The sequence below is a fragment of the Myripristis murdjan genome, chromosome 21, assembly GCF_902150065.1.
Source record: "Myripristis murdjan chromosome 21, fMyrMur1.1, whole genome shotgun sequence".
Lineage (NCBI taxonomy): Eukaryota > Metazoa > Chordata > Actinopteri > Holocentriformes > Holocentridae > Myripristis > Myripristis murdjan.
Genome location: NC_044000.1, coordinates 22120495 through 22135102, shown reverse-complemented (window position 1 = coordinate 22135102; position 14608 = coordinate 22120495). Strand labels below are relative to the sequence as shown.

The 14608-nt window shown below is 41.0% G+C and overlaps 1 protein-coding gene across 1 annotated transcript in view; it reads right to left on the bottom strand.

The window, feature by feature from the left end:
* The window catches only part of itgbl1 (integrin, beta-like 1), a 36354-nt gene extending 23226 nt beyond the window's left edge, over nucleotides 1-13128 (bottom strand). Inside the window, exons 1-3 of the mRNA XM_030081168.1 lie at nucleotides 12941-13128; nucleotides 10251-10453; nucleotides 1334-1480 (exon numbers count right to left, since the gene is read on the bottom strand). Coding sequence (XP_029937028.1) covers nucleotides 1334-1480; nucleotides 10251-10453; nucleotides 12941-13032 — 442 coding nt within the window. The 5' untranslated portion in view covers nucleotides 13033-13128. The remainder of the gene's footprint in view (nucleotides 1-1333; nucleotides 1481-10250; nucleotides 10454-12940) is intronic.
* Nucleotides 13129-14608: the final 1480 nt, after the last annotated feature.

Genomic DNA, 14608 nt, shown 5'->3' with positions numbered 1-14608 from the left:
TTGAAGAGGTTGAGCTGGTGTGCTTGTGTGGGCGTGTGTATGTGTGTGCGCTGTGTAGATTGGCAGATGCATGTGTGCATGTGTGTGTGTATGTGTTGATTCAATGCACGTTAAGGCCAAGAACCCAGCTGGTTTGCAGATGTGCATCGGAGACAACGTCTGTGCATAAGTGTGACAGCCAACGGTGCTGGGCTGGTGTCTGAGAGTTGGCGTGTTGGTGGAGGTGTGTGTGTGTATGTGTGTGTGTGTGTGTGTGTGTGTGCGCACTGGGGCGTTACGAATGATATACTTGAGGGACAGAAGGCTAAATGACTGCATGCTGTGAATAAATTTTCATTCATACATGCTAAAACAGGCCACATACTGCACATGCACTTACAGCAACGACACACTTGATTCCAGTGCAGTTTCACTTGTTTCAGTTTTTCTTTTTTTGGGAACAAGTATAAATATGTTGAAACTGGGCAGAATAAGGCAGATCAGCCCACTAGTATCAGTATCAAGAAAGTGACACTTGATTCAAGAACCGTCTGGAAACAAGCTGGTTTGTATTGAAAACAAGTGGGATTATCTCATCCCACTCACATCTCACACAGACACTGCACAGACATTGCACTGACATTGCACACTGCATTGTATCTATTATACCTATTTTATCTTATTTTTAATTTTAATTTTTTCTTGCTTTTTGATGTGTAGGCTTTGTGGAAATTTTTGATGTTAGCTACATTCCCCTGTGCTGTTGTGTCAGTTTGAATTTCCCCTATGGGGATCAGTAAAGGTACATCTTATCTTATCTTATCTTATCCCACTAGCAGTTTTTTTTTTTTTTTTTTTTCACTTGTTTTGAGAAAAAAACAAAATTTTAACACTGAATATGAGACTAAATGACCTCTTATGATTTTTTTTTTTTTTTGCAGTGTAGCTTAAAGAACAAGCACTCACAAAAACCTAAGAGCAATACACAGACATCTGCACATTTGCCTTCTCACACACAGAAAACACATAATACATAATAATACATAACACATAATACATAATAATACATAATACATAATACATAATTTTTCTCTCATATGGGGAAGATAATTGTGACATTTTTGTCTCTTACACATATCTATCAGTGTAAAAAACTTCTCCTTCCCTAATACAGGTGCATTAATAGATTCATGCATGAACGAGAATCAGTGACAAAAAGTATTGATAATTCAGTTCAACCTTAAAATTCACTAGCTGGAGCCTTTATGATGCACAGTGTCTCACTGGTCATAGTCTGTGTGTGTAGTGTGTGTACCAGTTACTGTGTGCATGTGTTTGTGTGTGGTCCCAGTACCTCTGTTGGAGCAGACCACCCCCTGTGGGTTTCTGCAGAGCTCTTTGCTCTTCTTGTTGGACAGGTTACAGTCTTCCTGGAACTGACAGGCCTCTCCAAACCAGCCCTCATCACACTCACACTTCCCACAGTCACAGTAGCCACGGTCTAAAGAGAAGATGAAACACACCGCATGCTGTTTGGCAATGATGGATAGCATGATCATACTGCATTCGGGACGTAACAGGCAGTATTTCTAGCGGCTCCATGAACACATGGACTGGCACATGTAGGCATATGTTACATGCACCTGGAATGGCACTATACCTGCAGAATAGCAAAGTAACTTTGGGGTAAAGTGCTCAGCTGCCTCTTGTCTCCTAATTTGTATAACAAACGCATTATACCTGCAAGTGATTGTTTTGTGGGATTTGTAACACAGAACATTAATTGTTTTTGTTCATTATTATAATAATAATTAGTTTTCTTTTCATACCTTAAAGCTGTAAGTCACGGGAATCGCATAATTTACTCCATGAACCTACAAAATGTAAGAGCTTGTGTAATAGTTGAAATAATGCCAGTAATGGGCCCCACTGTCATTGAAACCATTAGTCAAATGATTGATGGATGGTTATAACCAAAAGAATTTCATTCTCTCGCTCTCTCTCACTCTCTCTCGTCAGTCCCTTTCTCACATGTGTAGAAAAACATTCACATGCACTGATAAGACAAAAAGCAATGACATATTTCTATTTTGCCTTCAAATTGTCCAGGTTTATTAGGAACACTTGGTGAATACAAAGCACACAGTTTCAGGATGATGTATAGCTTCCACATCAAACTCCGAGAGCATTATCGTCCTCAACGCTCAGCGGGCTTGTATGGGCACTTTGGCTTGACTATTTCTCATTGTTCTGATTGTGAAATACAGGGGAAATCGTATGATGCAAATGAAGGCTGTTGACAAGTTATTATAAATGTTGGTCCCATTGCATTTAGCAGCAGGGGGCCTTGTGTGTCACATTCAATCATTTTCCTGACTCGTTCATCATGTAAATGTGATGTCCTCTTCAAGGGCTATCCATCAGTCCTTAACAATGGGACAAATCCCCTCTCTCTCTCCTCATTATCGATACGTCTTGGGGGAAACAAAGGAACCAGTTGAGGGAAAAGTAGAATATGGAAGGTAGTGAGCCTCAGTAAAAGCTGCACCACAGAGAAAATTTAATTGTGAGGAATATAAACTAAATAAAACAAAGCAGAACTCAAACTTCTATATTATTGCCATGTCATATAAACTGTAACAAAAAAAAAAAAAAAAAAAAAAAAAAATGGTGGGGCTGTGAATAGACTGTTTCTAGGTGTCTAGACAATGTAATTAACATTACAAATCCTACCATGACAGTAGATTTGCTCTGGGAGGCTGTGGACCTCTATTGCTGTAGAAAAGTAACTTGATTTAAAAAAATAAACAAAACAACTCAAGGGTCTGTGTTATTGCAATGTTGCCATTCTGGAAAGAAAAAAAAAATGTGATGCTATAGTCTGTTGCGAGCTGTCTGCATTACAACTGTATTCTCATCCACACTTGCCTCTCTGGGTGTTGAGGCTGTCATCAAAGCTGTCAGCACATTAGAGTGCAAACACAACCTCAGAAATATGGCTTCTATTTGAATAACCTTCAACAGTCATGCACATCAAAAACAAGGTTGTGGGTTTCAGTTAATGGTGATGCTAAATCACACTGGGACACAGATTAAATGAATAAATAAATAAAATATGTCTAGAACACAGCTACTATTTGGGTGTTTTTTTCAGCGCAGGCTAGGTGCAGACAAAACAATTTCATTACAGCTGCTGGGCATTAAAGGAAAAGTCCAGCCCAAAACAAATCAACATGGTTTAAAATAGGTATTTATTTTGCATTGCATTTCTGGTGAGTTTTTGTTGTTTTGGGGTATAATTATACTTCCCAACAGTAAATTCACCAAATGTGAAGCACATAGAGAGGTGTTGCCGCTACAAAGGAGCTTAGGAAGAGCTTTAGGAGAAACATGTTGCTCTCTCTCCTCTATGCTGGATTTCTCCCTGCATCTCCTTTGTAACACGCCTGCAAATAAAAGGAGAGCATTGTAGCTGTGCCAAGAATATATGCCAGTGATGTAAATTAATTCACCTTTGTTTGGTTCAGAGGACCACGGGGCCTTGGAGCACAATTTTCATGTGTCACTTTCCACCACTCTCACAGTGAATGAAATTATGAATATGCAGACAAACAAAACTAGACAGGCTCAGTACATTTGTCAATAACAAAACGAACAAGCAAACAAATAAAACAAAACGCTTCCCGAAAAGAAATTCATATGGGTTCCTTTCTGTTCCCTCTTTCTTGGCTAAAATCTAAAAAAATTCTTCTTAATGGCAACTGCATTTTCTATGCACACTCATGCAAATAATCTCACTCTATTATAAGTGAAATGATGCATGGTGCTTGGTGCTTCACATAAGACAGCAAAGCATGAAGAGTTTACAACAGCTGCAGACCATTCGTTAGCCTAACTTCATCCATGCAATTTAGATTTTGGCATCTGTAATGAGACAGTTGCTTAATATTTGCCTTTATTTTCCCTTTTCTCACAGTAACAACGGTAACACTAACAATTAGATATAGTCACATACTGATACAATGTGCAAAATCTGAAGAGGTTGAAGAGATAGAGAAACAAACTGGGGGCCTAATAACATTGCAAAGAAGATTTGTCTGGGCCTGTATACTGCAATGAATCGACTGTGCATACATAACCACAAGATAACCATACAAAAATGGTAGGGTCCACTAAAAATACAACATCAAACTACAAAACAGTGCCAGGAATACAACATAAACAACGTAAATGTAAAAGCTGGATTCGTCCCTTAGTGAGCTATTTTGTTTAATTATCATTATTATTATTTAGTTTTGTCCAGATAGACAGTCGTATACAATAGAGCTAAATCATGAATTTGACTTAACTCTCCCCAACTTAATTCAACAGGATATTATGAAGTCACTGCCACCCACTGGCCCCGTATTAATCTCAGCTTGACAATCACTCTGACATATAAATTGGATCCTTTTTATCTGCAAGGCTAAAGTTTATGTGTGTGGGAAGCTGCCTGTCTGTCCACAGTTTATCTATCTTGGTGCTTCCTGAGCAGTAATTCTCTGCAGCCTGGGGGTGTCTGGGCCCCTCCCACGCTGCTCTGACGGACACATGCACCCAGCCAATCTGGTCCCGACCGGCACCCAGATACATCCAATGGGGGTCAGGGAGAGCGTGAATCAGTGCTAGCAGCTACGACAGTAATAATAGGTGGTATACCGTTACCATGATAAACTGTTGATGAGGAGAGGATGGTGACTCATACAGGCAGGCTAATTTCAGGTTTAGTATTTAACTCACAGCTCCTCCTGCTTGATGATAAACAGAGAATATATCATTGGGTGGGAGATAAACAAGGAAATAGGTTTGCAGGGAACATAATAATAATGAAGCAATCTTGAATGATTGCTTGTTAAATGAGCTCTGATTAAATGGACCAACATGAGACATGTCCTCCATGATTGCATATTCCACTTTTCTCTCTGCTCAAGATCAAAAGTCATTTGCTCTCATGCAAAAAATAACACATTATATTACTTACATCTGAGGCAATCTTCTGTCCATTCTGAGATTTCCAAAACCCTTTCAATTATAAGCAAAACTAGAATGCAAGATATACTGTATACACAGCCTATTTGGAAATCTGAGAAATAAAACCTGAGATTGCTTTTGTGCTCATTTATTTCTTGCACCTGGTGATGCCCATCCAAATGACATTTACCCATTCACTTTGTTTAGATCATATTCTCCATATAACATGATACTCATTTCAGTGAGTAATTATTCCCTCCTTGCTTGCCTCTCCCTGTGGGTTGTGGAGCGTGAAACGACAGCACGTCAGCTCATGTTCTGTGGAGGAAAGCCAGGAGACACCTGTCTCAGGTAATAACTCATTCTCTGTGTGCACTGCACCCAGAACAGAGGAATCCTACTTTCATCCTTCCGGGTTTCCTCTCAAAACATTTAAAATTCTCTGCTTAGGCGTTAAATCACCAGCTCTGTCTTGACCTTGGTAATAAGTCTGATGAAAATATGTTTTTTCCATCCCAGTCCAGGCATGATCACAGCAATGTAAAAACACTTGCTCCTACAGCATGAAATCTTCTGGAGATTTAATGCATCCCAATCAAAAACGCCTTTGATTGGTGGACTTGGACGAACTTGAGTGGCTTTTCCTCCTTGCAGCCCACACTGGAACCATTAGGTGACTCACCGCACAGGCATATTGCCCAGTAAAGCTCAGAACATCTGAGTTATAGCAAATCAAAACATGTACTAGAGCAAAAAAAAAAAAAAGGAAAGAAAACTACAGAGATGAACAGCTTAATGGGCTGTAATGGTTCAAGGATTGCATTCCACATTCTCTCCCGATGGGAAATGAACAGTTTTGAGAGGCAATGATAATGCTGTGGATGTCAACCACAAAAAAGAGAAGAAAAAAAGTCAGTTAATTATGTGTTCAACTAATGATACTGCACAACTTTGGACTGCTAGTGCCATTAGTGAAATTTATAGACCAGTCCTCCCATTGTCGGCTGAGCTCTCTTACAATGTTCACTTGGGGAGCATCGACATGGGCTTATGTAATATTGAAAGAAAATGCACCCTTGATGCACCAGATTTCTGTTCAGAGCAGCACTGGCCAAACTGACTTCCTTTGTGCTGCTGACATAACACCCCCTGGGGTGGGATCTCCTCTGGTTCTGGCAGGGGCCACAGAGGCTGGAGGCAGAGCCAGGAAAAGAACAGAGGCTGTGAAAACCCATAGCCTGGGAGAGTGAGAGAGAGTGAGGGAGAGAGAGAGAGAGACCACAAAATGTGCTCTCAAAGAACCCTACAACAGCCATCCATCAGGGGGGATTTTTTTTTTTTTTTTTGTAACGCCTTGCACCTCCCTGTCTCAACTACTCCTCTGAGATAGAGTGAGAAGTACACAGATGTGATAAAGTCCTCCAAGATCATAAAGTCACAGATTGTTCTGGACACCACACATACTTTTCAGCCTCAAAACACATCAGCAGCTGAGGTGGGGGTTGGAGAGGGGCTGGGAGCGATTACCAAAGATGCAGAGGAGACACCCATTGACCTGCTTGATCAAACATTCTGTGGGCAATAAGTGTCACTCTACAATGAATCTTTGCGAAAGCCCTCAAATAAATGAGTCATTATATTCCAATGAAGACTGAACTCCAACATGATTGCTCGCTAAGGGGTTCAGTCTAGCTATAATGCCTATAATGCTACTCAGTATTGCAGCTGTAATTCTGACAAGTTGATTATACAGATTTTTTTTTTCTTTTTTCGATTGTGCTGCGAAAGTCTTTAATGCCCTGGGCCACCCTTGGTGTTTCTGAAAATGGAAAAAGACCATAAATTGCGGAAGAAAAGCAGCTGACAGCCAATCTGAACACACACCAGAATGAAACACTACACTCAATTCAGCAGAAGGAGAGACAGAGAGAGAGAGAGAGAGAGAGAGAGAGAGAGAGAGAGAGAGAGAGAGAGAGAGAGTGAAGCATTGCACGTGGCTCATCAATGAAAGGAAAAAAAGAGGGAATGCTGTGAAGAGGATGGAAACACTGCCACGTTGAGCCACATCTCCACTGGAAATGGGGGAGGTATTGCAGAATACCTCCCCCATTTCCATAAAAAACCCAAACAGACTCAAACACTTGATTTTAATAATCTGCTACAACTGCAAAACAATGTTAAATGTTCTACTTGAGAGCTTCAAAAGCATTGAGTCTGAGGTTATGCTCCAAATGTGGCACATATGTCAAAAAAACACACACATGGGAGACAGAGCAGGAAGAAACAAACACACTCCCGAGTCAAAAACAAACCGGTGAGTGAAATGACAGGTAGGTTTGGTGCAGCTGGTGTGCAGATGTTACTCCAGGTCATCATCCCACTGCTCCACGGTACACGGCGTGCCAGAAAGAGAGGAAAAATGTGAGTGACAGCATTAGAGCTATGCGAGTTCTACAAATCAAACACACTCTCATCCCTTTACAACTGTTCATGAGCACACACACATGCACAAACTCATACACACACACACACACACACACACACACACACTTACCTAAAAACTTTCATGCTGCAACTGCAAAGAATTACTAAGCTCCACAGCTATTGTCTAGAGTCTCTGAAGAGGCCATGGGATCTATTATATCCACATTACTGACGCTGGGAAGTCTCTCTTACAGCAACACTATTGTTCTGCTAACTATCACAGACTCATGAAAACAAATTTAGTGGTATTACGGCTAGATTTCTAAAACTGAGATGTAGCACAGAATCATAAAAAACAAAACAAAACAAAACAAAAAAGACCGAAACTGCTCAACCAGTCAGACCAAACCACTGACTATCACCCTAAGGAAAAGAACATATGGGAACAAAATGCCATGGAGGCATATTCCTCTTCTTAATGTTTATTCCCCTGGAAAACATTTGAGTATATAAGCTATTGCAAGGCTTGCGTGATCCTCTGAGAGCCAAACAGAGCGAAAAGCACATTTAAATAGTACTTTTTTGCAGCAACTCAGTCAGAATTATTTAGCTTGGGGCTTTCAGGCAGAATTAGGATCTCTTCAATTTGATGCAAGACAAACACCTTGGCACAGAGGAATCCTTAAACTCTCAGTGAACCATTACCTTTGCTCTTCCTCTTTGTAAAATAAGATTAGCACAAGGCAAGTCATATTTCTCCACTTGCACAGGTGGCACAGGACTGGATCGTGGATTGGTGATCTCCAATTAGAAAGACTGCTGAGCTGCCAGTACAAGTGAATCTTTCTGCCTATTCCGACGCTCATTTCCACATTGCGACATGGGCTCTAAAAATACTGCGCATCAGACTCTCAGAACAAATTAAAATCATCCCCGGCTTCTTCATCCAGATTGACTTGTTGCCATGATTGAGCTGATGTGAATTAGCCCCTGTTTGCCTGATGAATGGCATCCAGTGTAAAAGAACATCTCAATGCCAGGCGAGCTAATGTCTTTGGAAAAGAAAAACACACAGTTTACCCCGAAGGAGAAAAATCCATAGGATCTTATCAGTGGGCAGTTGTGAGAGGCAGAGATAAGGGAGCTACGGGGAGAGAAATTGGCTGGTGATTTCAGACGGCGGGGCGCACATGCTGCGCGGGCCATTAAGCATGCGGGAGGGGTTGCTTTATCCTTTTTAATATCCTTTGAGAATAATAAACGCAGATGTATGTGGGGTGTATAGTTGTGTGGCTGTGTGGGTGGCTGTGGGCATTTGTGTACGTGAGTGCAAGAGTGAGAGTACAACAGTGAGCCTGATCGCACGTGTGTGTGTCCGGGTGTGAAAACCCATCCCTCTCCTGATGCATATAGCTTCCATTTGCAGTGTGTGCCAGTGAGTGAAACCCCATTATCAGGCTGAAGCAGGGCCTTCTCTCTCCAGACCGCTGAACCATAATGAGCTCCTCACAGCAGCCAACTTGTCTGCCCAAATAAATCACTCTCCCCCTCACATGCGCACGCACGCACGCACGCACACACACACACACACACACACACGAACGTGCGCACAAACACACATGCACATGTATCTCCATTAGACCGGTTTGACACTCACAGCCCACTGACTACAGAAGAGACTGAACAAAAAGAAAGATGATTCTTTTCTGTTTCAACAACATACATGTACCAGCCTCTCTCTCCCTTCTTTTCAGGTTCAGCATCTTGCCTAAACACTTAGGTTTGCACTCACTGGAATGAAAGAGTCTCAATATTTTTATTTCCTTTTAAAGCCTCTACAGTGGCACACCTGTTGGTGCCCAGCAGGCTCAGTAGGAAAGACTCAAAGTCTTTCTTAAGTTGAGAAATAGCAACTCATAAATCCAGCTCCTTACTACCTCCATATAAATTGCTTGTTGTTCTTGTATTGTTTTTTTGGCTCTATTTCCTTTGAATTTGGCTTCATTTTATTGCGCTTGAGGCTGACCAAATGTCAGCAGCGGTTCAAGGACCAATACTGTCAATAGTGGAGAGCATCTCAGGGGGCAGGTTGTTTTTGAGAGCACTGTGCAGTCAGCCTTATAGTCTCTTTATGGATTGGTGAGGATGCTCATCTCGCTGAGAACAACTCGTAAAATGTCAGCCAACTGGCCAAGTTCAAAGCCGTGCCTCCCAACAAAAGCTAATGCCTTGGTGACGTGTACGTGAACAACCAGCTGTCTATTACCAGAGGAATCCTTTGAAGTGCTGCCTGGGTGACGTGGGCCCTCGAAGACACAACAGTACACCTCTCTACTAAATCCACTCACAGTTTCTGAAATTCATGAGGCTCATCTTGTAAATGGAACAAATAAGATGAATATTAAAACCCTAAACAAGAGGCATTAGGATTTTGTCGTGATGAGCTCTATTCTTCCCCACACCTGGCTGAATCAGCAGCTGACATTAGCATCAGCAGATGAGCCCATCGGCCCAGCCTCTGTGCTGTTAGCTCAGAGGAGTATAGAGACCTGCTACATCACTTACACCCATCACTAACTACCATGTCATATAATACCCAGCTGGGTCGAAATATGTGGAGCCATGCCTGGCTGTACAAATGTATCTGCAGAGTCACATGACAAATTCTTTTCTATATTAAACTTGGGCAGTCATATTTTTTCTTTTTTTTTTTTTTTTTTTGCCACAGAATGCCACTAAAAACAAAGTGCTAGAACGTGCTTTGGCTAAAGTAAGCGGCCCTATAATAATACCAAAACATCTGCCTGCGTTATGTGTCACTATATCACCGTACGCACCGTTGCAGGTTTTCTCATTATGCGTAGCACAGACCCAGTCGTGGCACTCGCAATGCGGCCCATAGAACTTCTCAGGGTCTGTGGCCTGGCAGATGCAGACGCCGCAGTCACACTCGCCCCTCCCACTGCAGATCTTGCCATCAGGCGTCCGGCAGCGGCGCAGAGATGACTCTGAAGACAGCTTACACACACCACCCACCTGGCTGGGAAAAAGAGAGAAGGGTCAGTCATTATATGGGCTTGGCGACCCCTGTGGTCAAGGGTCAAGTGCACTGCCACCTGTGTCTGCTTGAGTTTTAAAAGCTTCTCTGATATGACATGAATATCTCTAAGTGGCATTTTGCAAGGCTTTTGTATTGTAACTAGTTTGTTGTTTGTTTCATCTGCAAGTTATTAACCTTTTTAGGGTGAAGAGAGGAAATTTGTTAAATAATAAAAAGTGCAGGTTGCAGAGACGAGCAAAGAATAAATTAAAATATTTTTATTCTTACAAAAGACCCTGGCCACATTGAGTAATAATTTTAGCCTAACAGAGGAGACAGGTGTGCGAGTACACAATTCTCTCATCTCATCAAAAGGACTTGGTCTTTGTATACCCATGCAAACTAAAAGTTACTAAATTTTAGTATTAAAATACATAGTCAGAAATCCCTTATGTCCCCTGTTCCTTCGGTCTGTATTTTGATTTCCTGTGTAAAGTCCTCTCATAGAGTCTAACTGCAAGGTGATAGGGACGTTAAGTTTCACTGCGGTAATTATTACCAGACTTTCATTCTGCTCCCCCTCACTCTGTCTTCCTCCTCTCTCATATATCCTCCCTTTTTTGTGACTGAGGAGTTAGGCTCTGGAAGAGAATGTCAGAAATTTATGAATTCTCCCACAGTATAGGTAATTTCTCTAACCATTCATTCACACACTATTTTGAGCACCGAAGCTCTAATTTCAGCTTCCCTTCCATAATGGATAACCCAATTTGTTGGTATTTCACTGCAAAACCATGAGGAGTTTCAAGTGGTGAAAAGTAGACTCCAACTTTCAGTGTTTGTGTTTAGAGATCAGGTTACAAAAACAATAGTAAAGAGCAGAAACACTTACATCAGCTGTAGCTCACAAAGTTCCCTCGGATGACTTTAAAATGCACCCAAAGTGCCACTCTGCATAAACTTAGTTTCATTTACATCTAAAATGTCTCACTAAAATACCCTGTGCATGTCCTTGAGGCTTAATATGTTGTATACATTTTCTATGCCAACTGACATCTGCAAAGCCTTAATTTGGAATATGTTGAAAGTTACATCGTTTACATTCACATGTGTAATATGTCACCCTGTACTGGATATTATATAATCAAAACAGGACCCAGTTTTGCAAGAGTGAACTATAGCGCCACCAGTGGTCAGTGGAAAAAAAAAAAAAAAAAACACAACAAACTCATAATGTTTTTAGAGTACGGCTAGCCATGTTTTATGTTGTGCATGGATCTACATTACAAGATCCAGAGGCTTAGGGTCACAATTTAACTGTGTATCATGGTAATAAAAAACAGCAGACAATGAACTGCATCTCTCTTTGAGCACATCCCAGCAGCTGTTGCTGAGCTTAGTTTTACTCCATGGGCTCACTCAGTGAGATTTGTTTCATTTGGTCGCTTTCTGACATTCCTTTCTATTCCTGCCCAGTCCTGCTACAGGCCTGGCTTTCCTGTTTGAGAATAGTGGCCACATTTCAAAGAATTCAAAGATCAAGTGTTCCTGTCACTCCCAATAAGATAAAATCAGTAAATATTCCACCCTTCTTGGGGAATTCTTGCTGCATGTTTAACTCTAATATTTTTTTCACTGTTAAATTGTACAAATTGTTTTATCTATATATGGAAACACACAGTAAAACACTGCAATCACCTGTTCAGCTTTTAACAGCACAGCATGTGTGGTTTTGCCACTATTGTCCAATAAACACCAGACTGGAAGGCAAATCTACACAGGCATGGTGCACGTGCTTTGAGTAAACACCACCTCTGTGGCTCTGTCACGTTTGCATCATATGGCAACATTTACAGTCCTGTTTCCACAGGAGTCCACTGTAAAAGGCCAAAGCAAAGAGAGATGAAGCGTTCACATTCAACTTCCGTGAAATTCCAGCTATTGAAAACTGATTTTACCAATGAAAAACAAACAAACAAAAAAAATGTAAGTGCAATCACACCCTTTTGCACCAAATTTAATCCAGAGTTATGTTTGGACAATAGATTTTGGGGGGAATTTTCCTACTTGTTTTAGCTTTGTTTACGATGACAAATGTGCTCATCTGTTGTCAACAAGATAAGGCTAAACAAAGGCTTTCTGATGATATAATACTCAGGTTCAACCAAAATATCACTTATGCCACCAAACCATCAACCTCAATGATGCTCCAAGTGGAACAATACACATACAAAGTTGCAGTAATGGAACTGTAAATGCAAATCGTTCACCTTACGACCTGGCATGCAGTATTATGACAGCTGGCAGGTAAAGCAGCATGAGGAAACGGCACGACAAAGTGCAAACTATCGGCACTCCTAGATTTCCCCCATTCTGCTCTCCAAAAGTGCTCTTTGTCAGCAAAACTCTGCACCTCTCTCTTCCTTCCAACTTTCTGAACTGCCCCAAAATAAACAAGAGAAAACACAAAGCGATGTGGAAACTCACCTCACTGATTGTAACAAAGTGTCCTCGACAGTGGAGAGGAGAATCAGAAGCAATGGCGCTAACATGGACTGTACCAAAGCCTCAGTGTGCATGTTTAAATCCCACAGAAACCTGAAGTGAAGTAGCTTGAAGGAATTTCCCTATTTTTTTTCTCTCTGAACGTACAGGGAGAGAGAGTGAGAGGGAAAGAGAAGGAGAGAGGGAGAGAAGGAGAGAAAGAGCAGCGGGCTGGCCTGAACTGGCTCAAACCCTTCAGAGGCCAACAGTCCTCTCCATACAAGTGCCTTTGATTAGTCTTGACTCTCAGAAACAGTCCTGGGCAGGAGCTGGAGAAGGGAAAACTGCCAAAACGAAAAGTTTAGTCACCAGTTGGAGGCATAATTAGAACCATACTGGCCTTTATTTTTTCAAATTTCACTTGTTCTTTATTTTACAGATGGTAGTTTTTTTCTGTCCTCACTTTAATGCTGTTAATGATAACCAAGCTTGTCCCATCCCTCCCCCTAATGTATTATGTCATTCCGATGTACAATACAGCTTGAACTGTGCATAAGACGATATTCTGGCAATACATATTCTGGCCGAGACCTTAAGGAACTGCTATAATTTAAACCATATTTGTATATAAAAGCTCAGTTAACATTTCAAAGAGTCCATAAAGACTGTCTCCCATTTACTGACAGTCAGTGAGGGCACTCCAGCATAGCTAATATACTATATTTTGTGATGGGTGCCAGGTCTGGCAGTGAATACCAGCTGGCTTGTAAACTTGAAGATAAAAGAGTCGAAGGAGCTACTTAGGGTGCAGGCATGATGTATTGGTTCCCACAGTTAAACTTAGACAGACCAAACCCATGGCTGGACAGTCTATTGTGGCTATTAATCTTAAACCGAATGTTATTTCCCTTTAAATAAATTAGCGATTATACTGTTTATATTGGCAGTGTGTACTTGGGAGTATACAGGCTTATGTAAGCAGAGACACACAGAATGATGTTAGCATAGTGTCCAGTGTTTTGACATGGACTTCCCATCTTGATTACTCATATAATCACTGACATAACCATAAAAAAGTGATCTTATTTAGGTGTGATGTCATGTCAGGTGGTGAATATAAACATGCATAAACAGTGGTTAGTAGCAGCACATACTGTAGCATTGTGAGCTTCACAATAATAAGGATAAAAAAAGGTGGGGGGGGAAAGGTTTTTAAAGTTATGTATTTTGGTGTGGGATCAAATGTTCTATTATGGTGCTCAGAAGTAAGCTTTATGTATCTCTCTCTGTGTATTGAACTTACGAAGGCAGTGGGGTGGTGTGTTGTTAGCAATCGAAAACACATTTAAGACATTTTGATGGCAAAAATAACTTCCCCCACATGTTTTATACAGTACTCTACTATTCTATGAGTAGATTCAAAAGACCAAGGCCACAGTATTCATTGTAGAATTGCAACTAATGCAGTTATAATGATCCTAGTGTTATGCTTATACGATAAGAGGAATAAACTTAACTTGTTTTTGCCAAGTGACAAATCTTTTTTCATTAAATTGCAGCTGCTGAGCACTTGTGTTTCCCATTGCCTGCATAAAAAATGTTGTTTTTCCAAAGTAGTGCGTGGAATTTGATTCTGACCATGGCAAACCCAAGTTATTACCTCTTTGCTTT